Source organism: Triturus cristatus, chromosome 7 (assembly GCF_964204655.1).
Source record: "Triturus cristatus chromosome 7, aTriCri1.1, whole genome shotgun sequence".
NCBI classification, from domain to species: Eukaryota; Metazoa; Chordata; class Amphibia; order Caudata; family Salamandridae; genus Triturus; species Triturus cristatus.
Window position 1 is genome coordinate 1,589,585,525 of NC_140590.1, and position 17,369 is coordinate 1,589,602,893.

General features: G+C 43.4%; 1 protein-coding gene across 2 annotated transcripts in view; it reads right to left on the reverse strand.

Moving 5' to 3' along the window:
- Window positions 1-17,369, reverse strand: part of LOC146812445 (opsin-5-like) — a 665,928-nt gene that overhangs the window by 135,123 nt on the left and 513,436 nt on the right. For both annotated transcript variants that reach the window (XM_085614598.1, XM_085614597.1), the window contains one exon: window positions 3,226-3,560. In XM_085614598.1, coding sequence (XP_085470724.1) covers window positions 3,226-3,560 — 335 coding nt within the window. The remainder of the gene's footprint in view (window positions 1-3,225; window positions 3,561-17,369) is intronic.

The following is a 17,369-nucleotide window of genomic DNA, read 5'->3' on the forward strand; positions in this document are numbered from 1 at the left end:
ATGAGGAGAAATAAAGATATTTCTCCGCATTACACCTCACCCGAGAAAGTGTATATTTTTGCCACATTCCCGGGTCTACCAGCAATAGTAAATCTGGGAATGAGTTTAAATGCATGGGAGTTGGGTGGGGAACCCACACAACGCCCATGGAACGCCTTCCTATGACAGTAACGCAATGCAGCAAATTACGTTGTTTTGCGCTACTCTGGATTTATGAAACCACTCAGGGCAGTGTAAGGTGGCCTTGTGTAACTTCATAAATCACATTTTGGGCCTGCATCGTGCAAGTTCCACATTGCGTGGTGTAAGCACGATACAAGCCCCAGTCATATATATGCCCCTAAATTTATACCATGGCAGTGAAACTAAAGGTAGCCTAATAAAAAGTTAATTGGAGCAATTGTACTAAGAATAATACATTCACACATTCATAACTAAACTGCAAAGGTCAAATTAAAGTTTAGCACTACAGTACAGCAAAAATGACACGAGAAAAACCATTGTAACTGCCTCAAACATTGCTTGTACCAATAACTTTTTTACAGGTAAACAACTTTTCTAATAGCTACAAAATCTCTTTATTGTGATTGTATTCTGCTGCACAAATTTAACCCTTTGCATCCTGGTTTTGGTTAAATACATTTGTTAAAACAAATTCAAGTGAAACGTTGCCATGGCATAAAACATACAAGCAGATAAGCAGAGAATGTAGGCCTCCTCAGTTCCTATGTGTGCTCCTTCCTGTGCACGTTCTCAGCTGTTCCAAGGTCAGGAGAGTCTCCCCTCACCCCAGCTTACAATGTCCAGTGCTCTGAGGTGCTGACACTCAAGCCCTGGCCAGATCCACCTTCTCTCATCTATTCACTTGCATCCTCCATTCTATGCTCCTTTCTGAGTGCCTCAACCTTATGCACCCTCCTGGTAACCTCTACTTGTGTAATAACTCAGCCTTTTTAACAGCCTCTCCCTGATCTGCCCCACCTCATGGCGCCGCTCATCCAGGACCGCTTGCATAGTCTCGCCCCTGTTCAGAGCCAGCCTTTTACCCCCATTTACACATTTGCACTACTCTGGTTCTTCCCTACCTTCCTGCCATGTCACTATTTACTCCCATGTTAGGACAAGTATATTTGTTACATTGCAAGTCTTTTCCTGTTTCTCCTTTCCCGCTTTGCTGTTGACTCCATCTTGACCCATGCATTCCCGAACTGTGAAGGCCACCATTAATTGCACCCTCTGTTTGCCTTTTCTGTTTCCTTTTAGCCATTTTCGGCTTCTCAGTACTCTCCTTACCCTGTGGCCAACTCACCAATGTAAGCTCTAGCTCCTGATGCTTGTAGGTCTACTCTTTTGCACACTGAAATGCTCTCCTACTTAGCAGCTCCTCACTGTAAAAACACAAGTGCCAGGGCCCTCATAAGGAGGCCACTGCAGCTTGCAGTAATCATTGCTGCTGCCAGTGCTGCTAATGACAGTACCGGCATACCTACTAACCAGCATACTCTTGCAAGTGTGACAATTCAGACTATTCCAGGCCCCCACGTTTATAAGACTGGCTTGGGCAGCAGGTTTTTTCATTTTTAAGGCATAATGAATAAATAAACAACTTTTGTTGTCCCCATCTCTAAATTAGATAGGCAGTGCCACCATGTGGCAGACTTTCATAAGTGCTGGTGTTCACAATATGTGCCCATTCTGAGCACTGGAAACTACTGGCTCAAATTAAGCATTGCTACTTGGGCACTATGATACATACATTAGCCACAGCTCTGCTTCTTCTTGCATCCTGTAGTACTCACCTGTGGGCTATTACTTCCTTGACCCCCATGCTGTCTTAACCCTTCCTTCTACCATTCTTCCCTCATATTACCTGCATTGCTACCTCCTTGCACCATGCAGGCATCACTCTTGATCCCTGCTGCTAAACCTTGCACATGTGCTGCTGGCCCTTGCACTCTGCACTGCTTCTCCTTTAACCCTATGCAGTTTCCCACTTCACCATGAACTTCTGTCCATTGCACTCTGGAGCTGATTCATCTTTGCACCCTGTGCTGCATTGTGCATTGCGCCGACCCTCACCAATAGTTGTAGAGGTGTTCCCCATTGTTTCAGAAGGATTCAGGAGCAGTGCAGTTTTCCCTAACACACAAAACAGATGGTACAGGACATCAGCAGTGTTCTCTACCACACACATAACAAGCATAGGTGCAGTGCACAATTCCCTATGTGTGAGACTAAGCGCTAAGTGTCCGCAAGCCATGTGCCGCCTCTCTTGTGTATTTGTCAAGTTTGCAAACACCCTTTCAGTACACAAAAAACAGCACAATTGTCATTATACTCACATGCTTCAGAATAACAGAATATTTATTCACAGTTGAGCATCTATGTCTGGGTGCAGACTGCTGAGTAATCCCAAAAAGATTTTGGAGAGGAAATTTCTCTGCCATTTTTGATGTGATGAAATTTAGGAACTTGAGCAAATGGACACGAATGTCTCTCACACCATCAAAAGTACGGAGACCAGAGCACCAGACATGGGCCTCCGCAAGGAGGGGGCAAGGGTGGAGTGGTTTCCCCCCCACCCCCAGATTTTTCACTTACCCTTTCATGGCTATACCCCTGGCCTTTGCACTGTCAAAAAGGGGCAGAGGATGGTGACGTTAAAATTATGCCTCCCACTAAAAACCTTTCTGCGGATGTCCATGACAGCAGATAACATCCATTCTCCTCTTATTTCTTAATTCAGTTTAGGGAAACTCACTATTGGGCTGCTTTTGGGTTTATTTGGTATTAAGTGAAGGACAGACCATTTGCGAAATGCTAATGTGTCATTTAGTGCCATATGTTAGAGCGAAATGCATCCTCGTGTCAATTTTTCACGAGGACCCATTTCACAGTAAAAAAATTGCATGAAAAACACAAGTGGTGCAAGCAACGGCTGCTCAAATGTTGGCCATTCGCGTTATTCTCACGCACTCACGATAACATTTTGCCTCTAACAACACGTAATTAAGGGGCAATGGCGTAATTTTTGCATAACAAACATAACGTCAGATTCACAAAATTGCACAAATTATGCCAGTATAATTAAAAGTTTGCCCAGGCCTACTACTAGAAGTGTGAACTGAGGCTTTCAGCATGCATATGACTCATAAGTAACACATTGAGGTTGCCTGATGTACATATCACAGTATGATAGCACTGCCTTTGTTGTAATCGACTTACCTTCATGATCAGGTTGTGCACAGTGCTCGCTTTGGTCTGTGGAGAGACGTGTTGCCTCACAGCTCTCCGCGACCCCTTCACGGTCAGAAGGATGAGGGTGTAGGAGATGAGGATAAGGGTGCAGGGAATGATGTAGCAGAACACAAATAGTGCAACGGTGTAGGATATCGCCTTATGCTCCTTGTTGGACGCTTTCCAGTCTATGCAGCAGGCGGTCCCATAGGGCTCAGGCCCATAGCTACCCCAGTCTGCCAATGGAGCGGTGGCAAACACAAAGGCATATGCCCAGACACACAGTAAGAGGATTCGGGCATGTGTTGAAGAAAATTTATTTCCTAAGAGAGGATAAAAACAGAGATGTGCACCATTATGGTATGCTTTCGAAAACATGGTGATACCCTCAATCCTTCACTAAGAAGCCTGTCCTCTCGTATTTTGCACACCTTCTTCACTGCTAACAGGTAGACCATTTGTCAGACAAGGTACAAGGTTCAAGTTTATTTTATTTATGATTTTGGAACTCCAAAGAGGTCCACATAAAATCACTAAATTACATACATGTAAATAAGCCAGATATCGTATTGCAAGATAATCGAACTCCTCTTGAGGTTAGGAGAGTTGCATGGGGTAATTCTAGGTTCTCTGGATCTTAACCTTATATTTAATTTCCTGTTTACCACTGTGTATCCTCTCTTCTCACACTGGGCACACACCCTATGTGTGGTTCGTATATATGTTTGTGTGTTTGTACATGCATGTGTCTATTTCTGTACATTCATGCATATGCATGTGTTCCTATGTGTTCGTTTTTCAGAGCCATATCAACCAATAACACAACACATCCTACTTAGGGTAAGAAATGCAAAAAGGACAGATGATGAACAGAATGTTGAACCATTAAATCATTCACCCCCAGTCAGTGATCTGAGTGAAACCATTATTTTATTTGCTTGCCGTGCCATTCCAGTTTGGACCCAGCCATATGCAAATCAGTCTTGGTCCTGCTCCCCATGGAAACAGTCCAGCTTGAACTGCCAAGCCAGGTAGTCCCTGGACCAGAAACAAGCATCCTGGGACCGGTTTTGGGGTATCACCCCTCATCAGTCAGGCTAGCCTGAACCCAGTGGCATAGCGAGCATGGGACCCATGTCTGGGCATTCCCTTCCCACATCGTGTGACAAATGCAAAAACACACATGATGGATGCCCTAAGTGGGAAGGGAATGCCCAGACATGGGTTCCGTGCTCTCTGAGCCACTGGATTCAAGCTAGCCTGGCTGATGAGGGGTGATGCCCTGGAACCAGTCCCAGGATTCTTGTTTCTGGTCCAGGGAGGACCTGGTCTGGTAGTTCAGATTGGACTGTTCCCATTGGGGGCAGTTCCAAGACTGGTTTGCATATAGCTTGGTCTAAACTAGAACGGCATGGCTAGCAACAATAACGATGGATTTAACCCAGATCAGTGACTGGGATGAATGTTTGATTTTTTTCATCATTCCGTCCTTCATCTGTTCTTATTGCATTTTCCGCCCTAAGTGGGAAGTGTATGCCCAGACGTGTGTCCTGTCCGTGCTCGCTATGCCACTGGATTCAAGCTGCCCAGATGATGAGGTGTTATACCCTGTACCTTGTCCCAGGTTGCTTGTTTCTGGTCCAGGGAGGATATAGCCTGGCAGTTCAGGAGCAAGAGCAGGGTCATGCCTGATTTGCATTTGGCTGGGTCCAAACTCGAATGACATGGCAAGCAAAAACAAATTTAATCCAGATCTGTGACTGGGGGTGAATATTTGGTTTGTTCAGCATTCTGTCCATCATCTGATCTTTTTACATATTCTCAAGGCAGCCTTATACTAGCTCCTTCCTAAAATGTGGGTTGCATTCCTAAAATGAGGGCTGCAATCCATCGCTTACACTGCTTGAAATATTTTGGGCAAAAAAGGAGCAGGTGGTCATCAGTGTCATTTCCTCTACAAGTTGGGCAATGTTTGCTACCCCCAGGGGGGCCTTCCATTAGCAGTAAAGGGAGCAAGTAGAAGGGTACCCAATTGAACCTTACATAAAGAGCTTTTTACAAAAGGGGGATCAATCCTATCCATATAGGGCTTACAGGAAGGGAAAGGCTTTATCTCTATAAGTCTAGTAGTTAGAGAACATCGGCCTGATAATTGATTCTACTTCATTTCCTCATACTCCCAGAAAAGAGACTTAATCTTTTTGATGGAAGAGGACATGATAACGGTTGGATCAGTCCAGTACTCAGACACACCCAGAATGTCTAGAGCTTGCCTCATACATTTAAGCCAGGGTAGAGTCACCATAGCCTTTTGCCTGTTCAAAATATTTATACAACCCGCCTTAAAAGGTGCCAACTTAGTGGAGGATCAGATTTTCAACCAGTACATGATGGGTTTGTAACGTGCTTTGGGGATAATAGATTCAAAGGCTAAATAGACTAATGGAGTGCTTTAGGGGAGGTTTAGAGCCGCCCTCAGGAAGTTATTTTCTGCAACCCCAAGTGTGTCAATGTTACTGAAGCCCCAAAGTTCAGCCCCATGAACTGCAGCCACCACCTCCGGAGCTTTCCAAAGAAGAGACAGGGTTGGAAAAGTATATTTGCAAATCTTAGGGTTGCAGCCGCCTTGTGGTTCAACAGGAGTGTACTTTTCCTAACCTGGCTGGCCCATGTGTTGTAGCTGGGTAAACAAATACTCAAATAGTCACAGACTAGCACTCTCTCAAGCTCCACACCCTCCAGACTTATGACCCCCCTAAATATCCTATGTGGCCGGATCACCATAAATTATATTTTACTTGTATTAATGGCCAGGCCATGGTTGGATGAAAAAAGTTTAAACCTTAACAGTGGGAACTCTATTCCTTTTGGGGTCTTAGATACGAGCAAGGTATCATCTGCAAACAGCAGAGCTAGTATTTTTGTACAACCAAGTCATTGTCGCAGTCTAAAAGGAAGTTGATGCAGCCATTGATAAATAGGAGGAACAATGTTGGAGCAAGGACGCAGCCTTGCCTAACCCCCTTGTCGACTTTGATGCGGTCAGTTGTTTCCCCAGTAAATTTGCGCAAAGTTGTTACAAAGGAGGTGTAGTATGATGTCTAAGAGGATGCTGGGGAGCCCTAGTACCTAAGGGTACACCAGAGTCTTTCTCTGTGGACCAAATCAAATGTCGCTTTAAGGTGGATGAAAGCAACATAGAGGCTGCCCCTATTGATGTAAACCACTTTCCATCTAAGAAGTTGGAATCGGAAGACCTGGCCAACAGTACTTATTTCAGAATGAAATCCTATCTAAAACTGGGACAGGATCTCATTGTTATCAATCCAGTATAAGAGACGACCCAGATTTGATTTAAAAAATATTTTTGGTGGTGGAATCAATGAGGCTAATTGGGCAGTAATTCGCTGGGTCAGAGTTGAGGCTTTTCTTAAAAATAGGACTAATCTCTGTACCTTTCCAGGCTGGTGGGATTTGGGCGCCTGCCATGATGGCATTGGGGACGCTATTTAAGTAAGGCGCCAAAATGATAGGTTCTGAGATGACTAAGTCCACAAGGATTCAGTCAGGCACCAGCAGTCTTACCCACCTTCTGCGAACAGATAGCCCTTTTTGTTTCTGCCACATTAAAGAAGCCTACATCTTTAACTAATTATGGTTCCTGCAGGCTTGGACACAGAGTTGATGGGAATGAATTTCCCAACTCCTCAGGATCTGGGTTAAACGGTAAGGAAGCTGGAGAGTCACTATAAAGTGACTCAAAGTGATGAATCCAATCTTGTGGGAGGATAATGGACACAGGTCTCATTCTGCTGGTCTTGGCACCATGAGTTATCATATGCCATAAAGCTACCTGGTTCCCAAATCAAGCGGCATTGAGAATATCATTCCAGATAGCTGCATCCCAAGTGAATTTCCCTTTCTTTTGAACTGATTTATAAGTGGTTCTAGCTGACTGGATTTCTTGATAGGAGCCACCTTTAAGGGCGTTGATTAGATGGCACTTCGCTGTCCTACAGCCCCTGTTGTACCAGATTTGGTCTGTGATTGGGGGACAAGCATCTTTTAAGGGTGGGTTTAGTGAAAAACCTATTTCTCAGATCCTTGAAGCACTTGACGTGGACGTCCATAATATTATGGGATGAGGATTCTGACTCTGCTAGAGCAAGCAGGATGGAAACCAAGCCCTGATACAATTGGGCAAGGAACACCCTCATTTTTATCAATGCTTTCCCACCTTATCTTCCTCCGATTGCTAGCAATCGTGAAGTCCCACAAGGCTAAAGGTGTTGCCAGCCCATTTTATCAAGGTTGCCCCACAGTGAAAGAAACAGAGGGAAGTAGTCACTTTCGAACCATGGCAGGACTCCCATATCAAACCATATCAATAATGTTTTATGCCTTTAAACCATCTGGTGCCAAGTCTAAAAAAAAAAAAAAACAGTAGTCCCCTTATTTAACAACATTATGCCTCCATAACCCTAGTAGCCCCCTTATTTAACAAGAAGGGTAACAAACCCAAATCCTCCAGTTGTCTTTCCCTGGACAGAAGGTCTACTAAAACAAAAGTCTTATTGATATGGCTTTTATCGATATGGCTCTAGTACAAATTCCTTCTGAATTTAGGGTGCCTCTCTACATCAGACAATGTTCTCCTGTTGCTAGCTCTCAAGTGGCAGCTCAAGCAAAGGTCCAACATCTGCAGAGCAACCTTAGAAAGGGTTGGTAAACAGGGGCCTGAGAGTTGTGGAATACTCCGCAGTTGCTCTTCCTCGCTTGCTATATCCCTTAGGAGGGCTGAAGGCTCAAACCTCACATTAAAATCCCCACCCACTTTGACAGCAATCTCCCTCACAATCTTTGAGATAATATCTCTCAGTAGATGTAGAACAGGGGACTAAACAGACTTAGTGCTCCGTTTCCTCAATAAGATTGTCTACATCTTGCAGAGTGCAGTTCTTGAAGGAAGGATCAGGAGCTTTTTTGTAGGTAGGTTCACCAGAGTGTTTTTTAAATGCCCTTACTCTTTCCCATTTCAGCTAAAAAGTTTTCACGAAGCCCCCTTGTTCTTAGAGTGAAACAGGTTGACAGGATTATACCATAGCTGAAGAACAAGTCGAGTAAACCCAAACAATAAAAATCCCTGAGCAACCAACTGTTTCAATTCTGATGGGAAACGGTGAGACGCCTTACACCCTGCTGGTAAGTGGGAGGCTAGAATGTGTCATTCAAGGTTTTTAAAGGAGTCCAGTCGAAAAAGAAGACGATATTACAAATGTATGACACCACAGCCCCACCCGACCTGCGGATAAAGCAGTAATCTGTGGACCAGGGATATAACAAGCTAGAGAAACCAATAGTTAATCAGCCTTTGACCCAAAAGACTGACAATTGGATTTCGAGACACCTAGTGCGAGTTCCGAAGAAAAGAATCAACACCCCTCCCACCACGGAAGAATTGCAAAGCACCAACAAGGGAGCAGCAACAAGATCTGGGCTGAGAGCAGTCTAGGCACACATAGCGTGCCTTTCTTTCAATGCCAGTCACAGCAAACAATGGATTCAAAAAATGCAAAGCTTTGGGTTTACAGGGCAGGCAGATGTAGGAGATCTCCAGGTGGCAGCTATACAATCCTAGGGGCTTACCAGCACAAAAATAAAAAGGCAAGAAGAAAGCCAAGGGGGGTGTCCCTGCCCTGCCTCTTCCAGGTGATGACGGGAGCAGGGCGCCCCGCCATGGGGGTAAAGAGTCAGAGCTATAAGCGCGCTGACAAGCTCCTCCCCCTCCCAGCTGCTGGTGAGTACCTTCTGGCCCGTTGGTCCTTGGGACAACAAGTCTCATTATAGTAGCAGGCAAGGTGCGGGCAAAGTACTTTTAGGGAGACCTGGACCTCAGGGAGAGAGGTAGTGCTATAAGCATGGTGAAGAGTTCCTCCCCCTCACAGCTGCTGGTGAGTACCTCCTGGTGCGCTGGTCTCTGGGACAATGAGTCTTGCTGTAGGAGAAGGCAAGGTGAGGGCAAAATGCTTTGAGGGACACTCGTGCCGCGGGAAGAGAGGCAGCGCTATAAGCACAGTGAGATGCTCCTTCGTCTCACAAGTGCTGGTCAGCACCTCCTGGTGTGCAAGTCCCTGGGACACCGAGTATCGCTGTAGGAGGAGGCACAGTGTGGGCAAGCGCTTTGAGGGAGACCAGAGCCATGGGGAGAAAGGCAGCAATATAAGTTCGGTGACGAGCTGGTCCCTGGGACAATGAGTCTCGCATTAGGAGTAAGCAAGGTGTGGGAACAGTGCTGTGAGAGACACCTGTGCTGTGGGGAGAGAGGCAGCGCTATATGGATGAGATGAACTCCTCCCCCTCACAGCTGCTGGTGAGTGCCTCCTTGCGTGCTGGTCCCTGGGACAATGAATCCCGCTGTAGGAGCAGACAAGAGATATTGTCCTCTACCCCCTTGATAGATGGACTCAAATGCTAAATCAGGCCCTAACTCCTCACTATTCTTCTCCAGTATACCTTGGTTCAACATGGGCAGATGTGTGGCTCTATACCTGGCTGTGTGCAGACATTGGGGGAACTCCTAGTACCCCAGAAGCCTATATCAGCTGATTGGCATCACCCATTATGCATCACTCACATTATTAGGAGTTTGGTGGATCCATCTTCCAAATGGCACTTCTTCCTCACCAGCTGTTTCATACTCACCAGGAAAGGCATGTAGAACCTGCCCCCTAGTGCTTAGAATTAGTCTAATCATGGCCTGACCTGCTAGTGGGTCACCATGAATCTTATCTGATCTCCTGGGAGGTTTCTTTCAAGACTAAGGCATCACAAGCGGAATGAATAACCTCTTGAAGTACAAGGCCGACACCCAGTACCCCAGATTTGCCTTGCTTCGCATCTCAACATAATTTCCTCAGATTCAGTGGAAGCATTCTTTAATCCAGCATACAAAATATTCTTACACAAGGCACATAACAAATCAGCCATCTAGAGGCACTGTCACTCACACCAGACACGTGCATACTGTGGATATCCCTCTTGCCACACAAGGAGATAGTGATGACCGCTCATTGGTCCAAGTATGGTTTGTTAGACTCAGTCATCAAGGGTTACTGAAAAACATCTAGCGGGTGCTGCTATTGCTACCCAAATATCACCATAAGTTAATTTTACCATAAAAAAGTATTTGACCTTCACGAAGAAGCATCGGAGGGATGAAGGAAATCACAGCCACTATTTGAAAAACAAGCATTGGCATAGCCAATAGGTCTCGCCTTTGGGACCTTATAAGTGTTTAGCCATGCAACAGTTGCATAACTAAATACTTATAAGGTCCCAAAAGCGAGACCTATTGGCTATGCAAAGCGGCCGTGCGGCCGCGAAAGTAAAAGTGATCGCGATCGCGATCACGTTCAAACATCAAAGCGGCCGCGAAAGTAAAAGTAATTGCGGTAAAGCGCGGCGCCCGCGCACATGCACTGTAGCTCTAGGCTGGCCTGGTAGCACTTTTTGGAGCCCTCTCAATAAGTCTCGCCAGACCAGCGCATGCGGTGGGTCAGGCGGGACCTAAAAAGAAGCAATCTCCTACATTGAAGAAGTGCCTTCTCTTGATCAGAGAATATTCAAGATTATCACTCACCTCCTGCAAGCTTAAGTTTGGATTTATGGAGCTCTGTCTGGTTTACAGCACTGAACCCCGGTCCAGCAGCACCTAGGGCCCATTCATCCTCCTTTGACCCTCACAAGGCACCTTCTCTAGGCTGGAACTTTCAACTTTAGGTTTAATCTCTTAACCCACAGTTCTTATTCCGAATCCAGCTAGACTGAATTTTTGTCTGCCTCAAAGATAAAGGGTGAAGGAAAAATCTTTGACAGTTCAACTTCCCAGCTATATAAAATAGTCCCTTGCATTGTAAACAGGGCACTGTGTTTGCTGTTGTTCCATGCTTGGATATAGGGCCATAGCAAGAGCATTATAGCCCATGGTTGGTACTACTTGTAACATGATGGATGGGATATCCTCCACATTTTGATAGAGTATCTCATCTGCCAAACTCTAAAGAACTTCTAAGGCCTTTTTTCTTTGATTTAAATGAGTATTCCACTAGTACTGTTAGCATTTGACGACCTTGGCTTTTAATATGTTGATATGTACTTTCTACTTTTCTAGATTTTGTGGGTTTTAATTGGATTGAAATTTTTAATTTTCCCCTCAAAATCTGTTGTTTTTATGACATGTTATTACCTTACACACGGCTTTTGCATCTTTGTGCTCAGAAAATCTCCCAACGTTTGAGCTTATTGAAACCTTTTATGGAAACACTGGGTTACTCCTGCATTTAGCATTTTGTGTGTGATCTTAGTCACTGCCCGCATGAAGACTGTGACCATTTATGCCCCAAGCTCCCTCGGCCTTCCAGGCAGGTTTCTCACAATGGGATAGCAAAACTTAACACAAAATATTATAACATAATGCAATATAACATCACACATCATAACAGTGTATCATTGCATTACATTCAATAGCATACAATAACAATCAAAACATAACATAGCACAGCCTGACACAAAATAATTCGATGAGCATGAGGAGATCAGTGCACTCTGTGTTTTCCTAGTACCTAGAAACCTTTCTATCATTGTGATGTTTTTAACTTTAGATTTCAAACTGGTGAAAATTATAAGTCCTATTAAACAACAATATTTGTTTTGCTCTGATTATCTTTGTTGCACTAAATTAGATGTAAAATATCAGGACCTTTTGCCAATGACAATTTACTATCACCATTTGCATAAAGATAAATTCATATACAATTCATTCAGTAATGTCACTGTAATCGATACTAAACATGCCTATGAATCATTCAAACAAAAAGTTATTTATTCGGTCGAAGAACATAAAAGAAACGTATTTGAAAAAACATTGTCAAAAGTACAATATTAATTCTATCTTCCATAACATCACAATTTAAGCTTCATTGCATAATTCATGTGCAGCCAATAATACTTCTATTAACATGGTTAATATATATTTACATTAAAACCACGTGTAAGATACAATGTAAAAATAGATTAAAATATTAATGATTATAAAAGCAATATAAAAGAGCTACAAAATTTTGAAATCAATAACAATAACAACCCCCTCGGGATGGATAACTAGTGTTATATCACGCCAATAAAGTGCAATAGTATCTTTCAGTAGCTTCCTAAGCATATTCCATCTCCCTTGTTGGGCTAGTTATCAATATACCTAACAACAATCTGCTAGCCAATGATGTTCTAGGCTGAATCAGGATTAGATGCTATTTTAATCGTGGTCTTGGTTCTGATATGCCATATAGACTTAAGGTTTTTGGCAACCGAGGGACTATGCATGATCTTGTGTCAGATGTGCAGATTCTCAAGGCCGTATTATATTGACGGACTCCTTCGCATCTTAAAAAGGGCTAATTTTAATCAGCTCCACCCAGCCCTTATTTACTTACTAATACTTTCCGGAGATATTGTACTTAATGTTCTTAGCTTATTGAAAGCTGCTGTTAGGCTCAGAAACAGCCGTGATTAATAGTCTTGGACGCATAGGTCAACCCGTGTTTCTGTAATGCCTGTTTTAGAAATTTTCTTCATGATTACATTGCTGGTTTTTTTAAATAGTTTTTTTATATTTGTTTTTATCTATTCCTAAAACAACATTTATTGTAACATTTTGAAGTCGGCTTTTTAACTGATGTATATATAATTATTTATTGCACTTTTATGTTTTTTATTTCTAATGCTGGATAAAGTTTAGATTGATTGATTGATTGATTGACAGACTCCCAGGATTTGACAGAGCAGCACAATCCATCGCCTGTGTTGTCTAGTGTACACGGGCCAGAAAAGACAAGGGATGTTTCTCTGCTTCATCTGCCTCCCTGCACACAAGGCAAAGGGCATGACCCTCTGGTAAAAAACACCTCAATTTATTGTTGAAATTTGGCAGCGGTAAGGTCCCTGGCCTTAATCTTATGTAAAGGGACCTAGTAAAGGGGGGATCAATTTAATCAAGAAACATCTCAAACATCGGTGTTGGCTTGATGTCTAAGAACCGATCCATCTTTCCTGGTGTTCCCCCTTTCATTTTCCCAGAAAGTCAACTCCACCAATTCTATAGAGGAGTTGCTAATAGAGGCATGGTCTTTCCACAAGTCTGGGTGACCCAGATTAAACAGGGTCTGCTTGACATATTTCAATTCATGATAAGTATCTTTTCTTAAGAACAACTTGCATCGGTGCAAATGAAAACGCCCAGAAGATATAATAAATTCCTGTGAAGATAGGGGGACACGTGAATTAAGTGTTTTGCAGTCGCAAACCCTTTGACTCGCAAAACTGTGTGTCTTTGCAAGCACGAACATCAAGCAAGCATTGGCAAAGCATATAGATCTGGCCTTGCATGCTGCTGTATGGCTTACATTTGTTTTTATTACAACCATATGCCACTAAAGTATAAAGAATAAGAAAAACACATGCTGTCACCTGAACATGGTGGCGCTGTGCTTACAATAAAATGTTAAGTTGGAAAAATAATTAGCCACCGCATTTAATAAAACAGTAAGGGAGCTTCTTATCATGTAGGCACTTACAAAAGGTATAGAAACTCTTTTTAGTTTTAATGTAAGATAAGATGATTCTTATTAGTGTAATGAAAAAAGTGTTATTGACCTTGAATTGCTGTTACCTGAAAACACATAAGGGCGATGAAAAACACACAAAAAAGTATGCAGAATGCAAAGAAAAATTATTGCCAAAATAAAATAATGGCCAACCACCCAACACTTCTTTTAAGGTGGATGAGTGCAGGGGACCAGGAAATGTGCATCATTTACAGTGCAATAGAGCCAGTTGATGAAGTGAGCTGGTCTGTTGTAGCATGCTGGATACTGTGGTGGGTAGAAGCAAAGTGTGAATGACAGGAGAACTGAAAAATGGATGAAGAAGGTTGTCTCAAAGCTCCTGGGTCTATGTAAATATTTTCTATTTATAAACACAATGGTCGCATGCCATTGGCAGGTTACCAACCTGTCACCGCTGATGGCATTGATTCATTAAGTGGATGCTGCTGTGAATCACAGCTGTGGGCATTGTGGGAAGCAGACAATGGTGCAGAGGGCCACTGCATTCTCTCCTTGATGTCATTGGCAGCACCGGGTCTAAAATATGAAAAGGTAGGCATTCTATGAATGCAAAGCCTGGTATGGAGGTCTGCATTGCCTCACAGGCCTCCATCTTTGCACCTGTAGCACATCTCACATGCCTTTGCATTTCAACAGATTTGTACATCAGTCGCAGTGCAAAACTGGGTCAGTCGCAAAGCAGTCACTGTGCAAAAACACTGACCACTTTGCGAGCCTTTCTTTGTCCAGTGATTAAGCATTATTGCATGTTCTTGTGGTCAGAACTACTGTTAATTATCCACCCCTGCTGTTAAGGGGCCTGGGACACAGGCAAGGAGTCTTGATGAGTGGGCAAATTACAAGTCCCCGAGTGGCTTCTGTTGTTTGATGGCTCTGCAATCTGACTTCAACAGTTCCGTGTTCCCTTTCCCACTTCCACCCAATGCCATGCTACGGATGTCAAGTGAGACAGAGAAAACCCCTGGAATCTTCCAGCTGGTGGCTTAATACCATCTAGTGTTGGTTTATCTAGCTCAAGGGTCGCTGAGGATCCTGCTTTCTTCCCTAAATTTACCCTTTTCAGGCCAGGAGAACCCCACCGACATTACACCAGGCTGTCTGCGCCTCAAACCCCCTAGGTGATACAGCCTTAGGCCTAGCAGCCCTCTTTATGCCTTACCAGTCACTCACTCTCTGCCCGATTGACTGTGTCCATGTAAATGCTGGCACTTATCCCACACTCAGCCCATGCAGTGTTTGCCCTCCGGCTCCCTCAGAGAGATACTACCCACAATCAGAGAGACCTGGGCCAGATTTCTTAAAAGGTTGCACAGTAACCAATGTTGCCATGTTTTGCTGTGCCAGGGGAAAAATCTCGCAGAGCCCGATATAGAAAAATCTACTGTTGCCATCACCACTCAACAGGCTGCCTAGTGCTACACACACACTTTTTTCCCATCTGTAAAGGTGTGTACTTGACGTCTAGCATAGGTTTTGTTATGAATGTTACTCTTTCAGTAGGAAATACTATGCTTAGACTAACTTTAAAACTGTTCCCACTTTGTTTATGTGCTGTACACTGCAGCACACATGTAAGGTGGCTAAACTCTGGAGAAATTAAAAGATTTCTCAATCTTAATGTCTGCCTCGAGGAGATATTAATTGTTTGTTCTAAACCCTGTATACTCTTGTTAGTACACAGGGCTTGAGTCGACAACCACAGGGGGTATGGTGGAGGCCCATGTTATGACCATGGGACTCCGCCTCGATGCAAGGCAGCACAAAATAACGTGTTACTTTAAGGCTACTATCCAGCAGAAACACATTTTGTGTCAGAAAGTAAATACCATGCCTACAATTTGCGCCATTTTTGTCACTTTTGTTGACTTTGCACCAATGCAAACTGGTGCTAATTCTGCTCCCTTATCTCCAAATGCATGCCATTCCCACACTGGTATGGTAAAGGTTCCTAAAGAACACATTAATTTCAGAGTAAAGAGCTTAGTACCAAAGACAACCACGTACGTTTTTCAGACATGTGCAAACATACTTAAAATAAGCAAATCTTTGGATATAGATTATGATATGAATCAATGTTTATTGATCCAAACCTAATACATTCACATGGCCGTTCAATCTTTAATTGTATTTAATTTGCATGGGGTATTAGAAAGTCTCCATATTAAAAGAATAATGTTGTTTATTTATGTTTGAGGTGCAATAGGCACTGTGTTAATTTTTGCTGCATGGTTTTTAGACTGTGCACAACATTGGTCTAATCTAAACTCCTTAACACTGATTCGTACAGTAGGCTACGCAATTTAAAAAAAGTTAAGATTTTTTAGCAATAAAAATATTTTGAACAGTTGGATTGGTTGCCATTCTGTTTTTTAAACATCAGACTGTTAATTAAAGCAAGCATAGACAAAATCAATTCCTTTTTATAGGCAAAAATATTGCATTGTTAAATCATGAGTCAGGCATGAGGTTGTGTGGATGTGTGAGTGGGTGAATGTGAAGCGAGAATAAATAATTGTAAGAGTAGATGGATCAGTGAGTACGTGGCAGGAACAGTGATTGGTGGGTGAATGGCTGATTAGGTGCATTGGATGAAAGGATGAGGGAGTGCCTGGGTTCACAAATTAGTGACAGCATGGATGGATGAGCGGAACTCGTCAGGTGCGTGTATTTAACCTGGTGCCATGCTTTGATTTCAACAGAGTAAGATGCAAAAGGACTTTGTTCCTAACCCCAAAAAATATAATTCCAGCAGCTTTCCAGAGCTTCAACTAAACATAAATGGCAATATATGTGAATGAGTGCCCAACAATATGACAGGGTTTGCAACAAATACTGTTGTACCTGTTGCGAATGTAATCATGTTGTCGATGCCAATATTATGTTAATGGTTACCACCATTACACCAGGTTCAGCAATATGACATTGGTGGGCACCCCCTTGACACAGATGCTCATCATATATTGGCAATAGATAACGTCTTTCCAAACATATTTCCAATGAAGCCTGAATTGGACCCCATTATGTCAAAGATGGATCCGGTATGTTGGAAGTACGGATCACCAGCTGCCAGGAACCCTGAGCTCCACCATTCTTTGGAGCACCACCGGCCCATGCAGGTAAGAGCGGTGAGGCCAGGTTGGGGGGGATTACGAGAGATGACCACGAGGGAAAATTAAATAAATAATTAATTTTCTCTCGTGGTCATCTGTCGAAATCCACCCCCAGGCCCCACCGCTCTTACCTGCATGGGCTGTGGCTGATTTAGAGGCCGAGGTGAGCAGCAAGCTGGCGGTTCACCAAATGCCACCTGAACTGTACCTGTGTCACTGGCTATTGCTACCCCTTCTGTCACTGCCGTCCAAGCTACCTAAAGGAAACCCTTGATGGTCAAAAATATCTTTTTACATTCCTTGAAGCAAAGTTTCTATTTGCCTAATTCTATGGAACCATTTG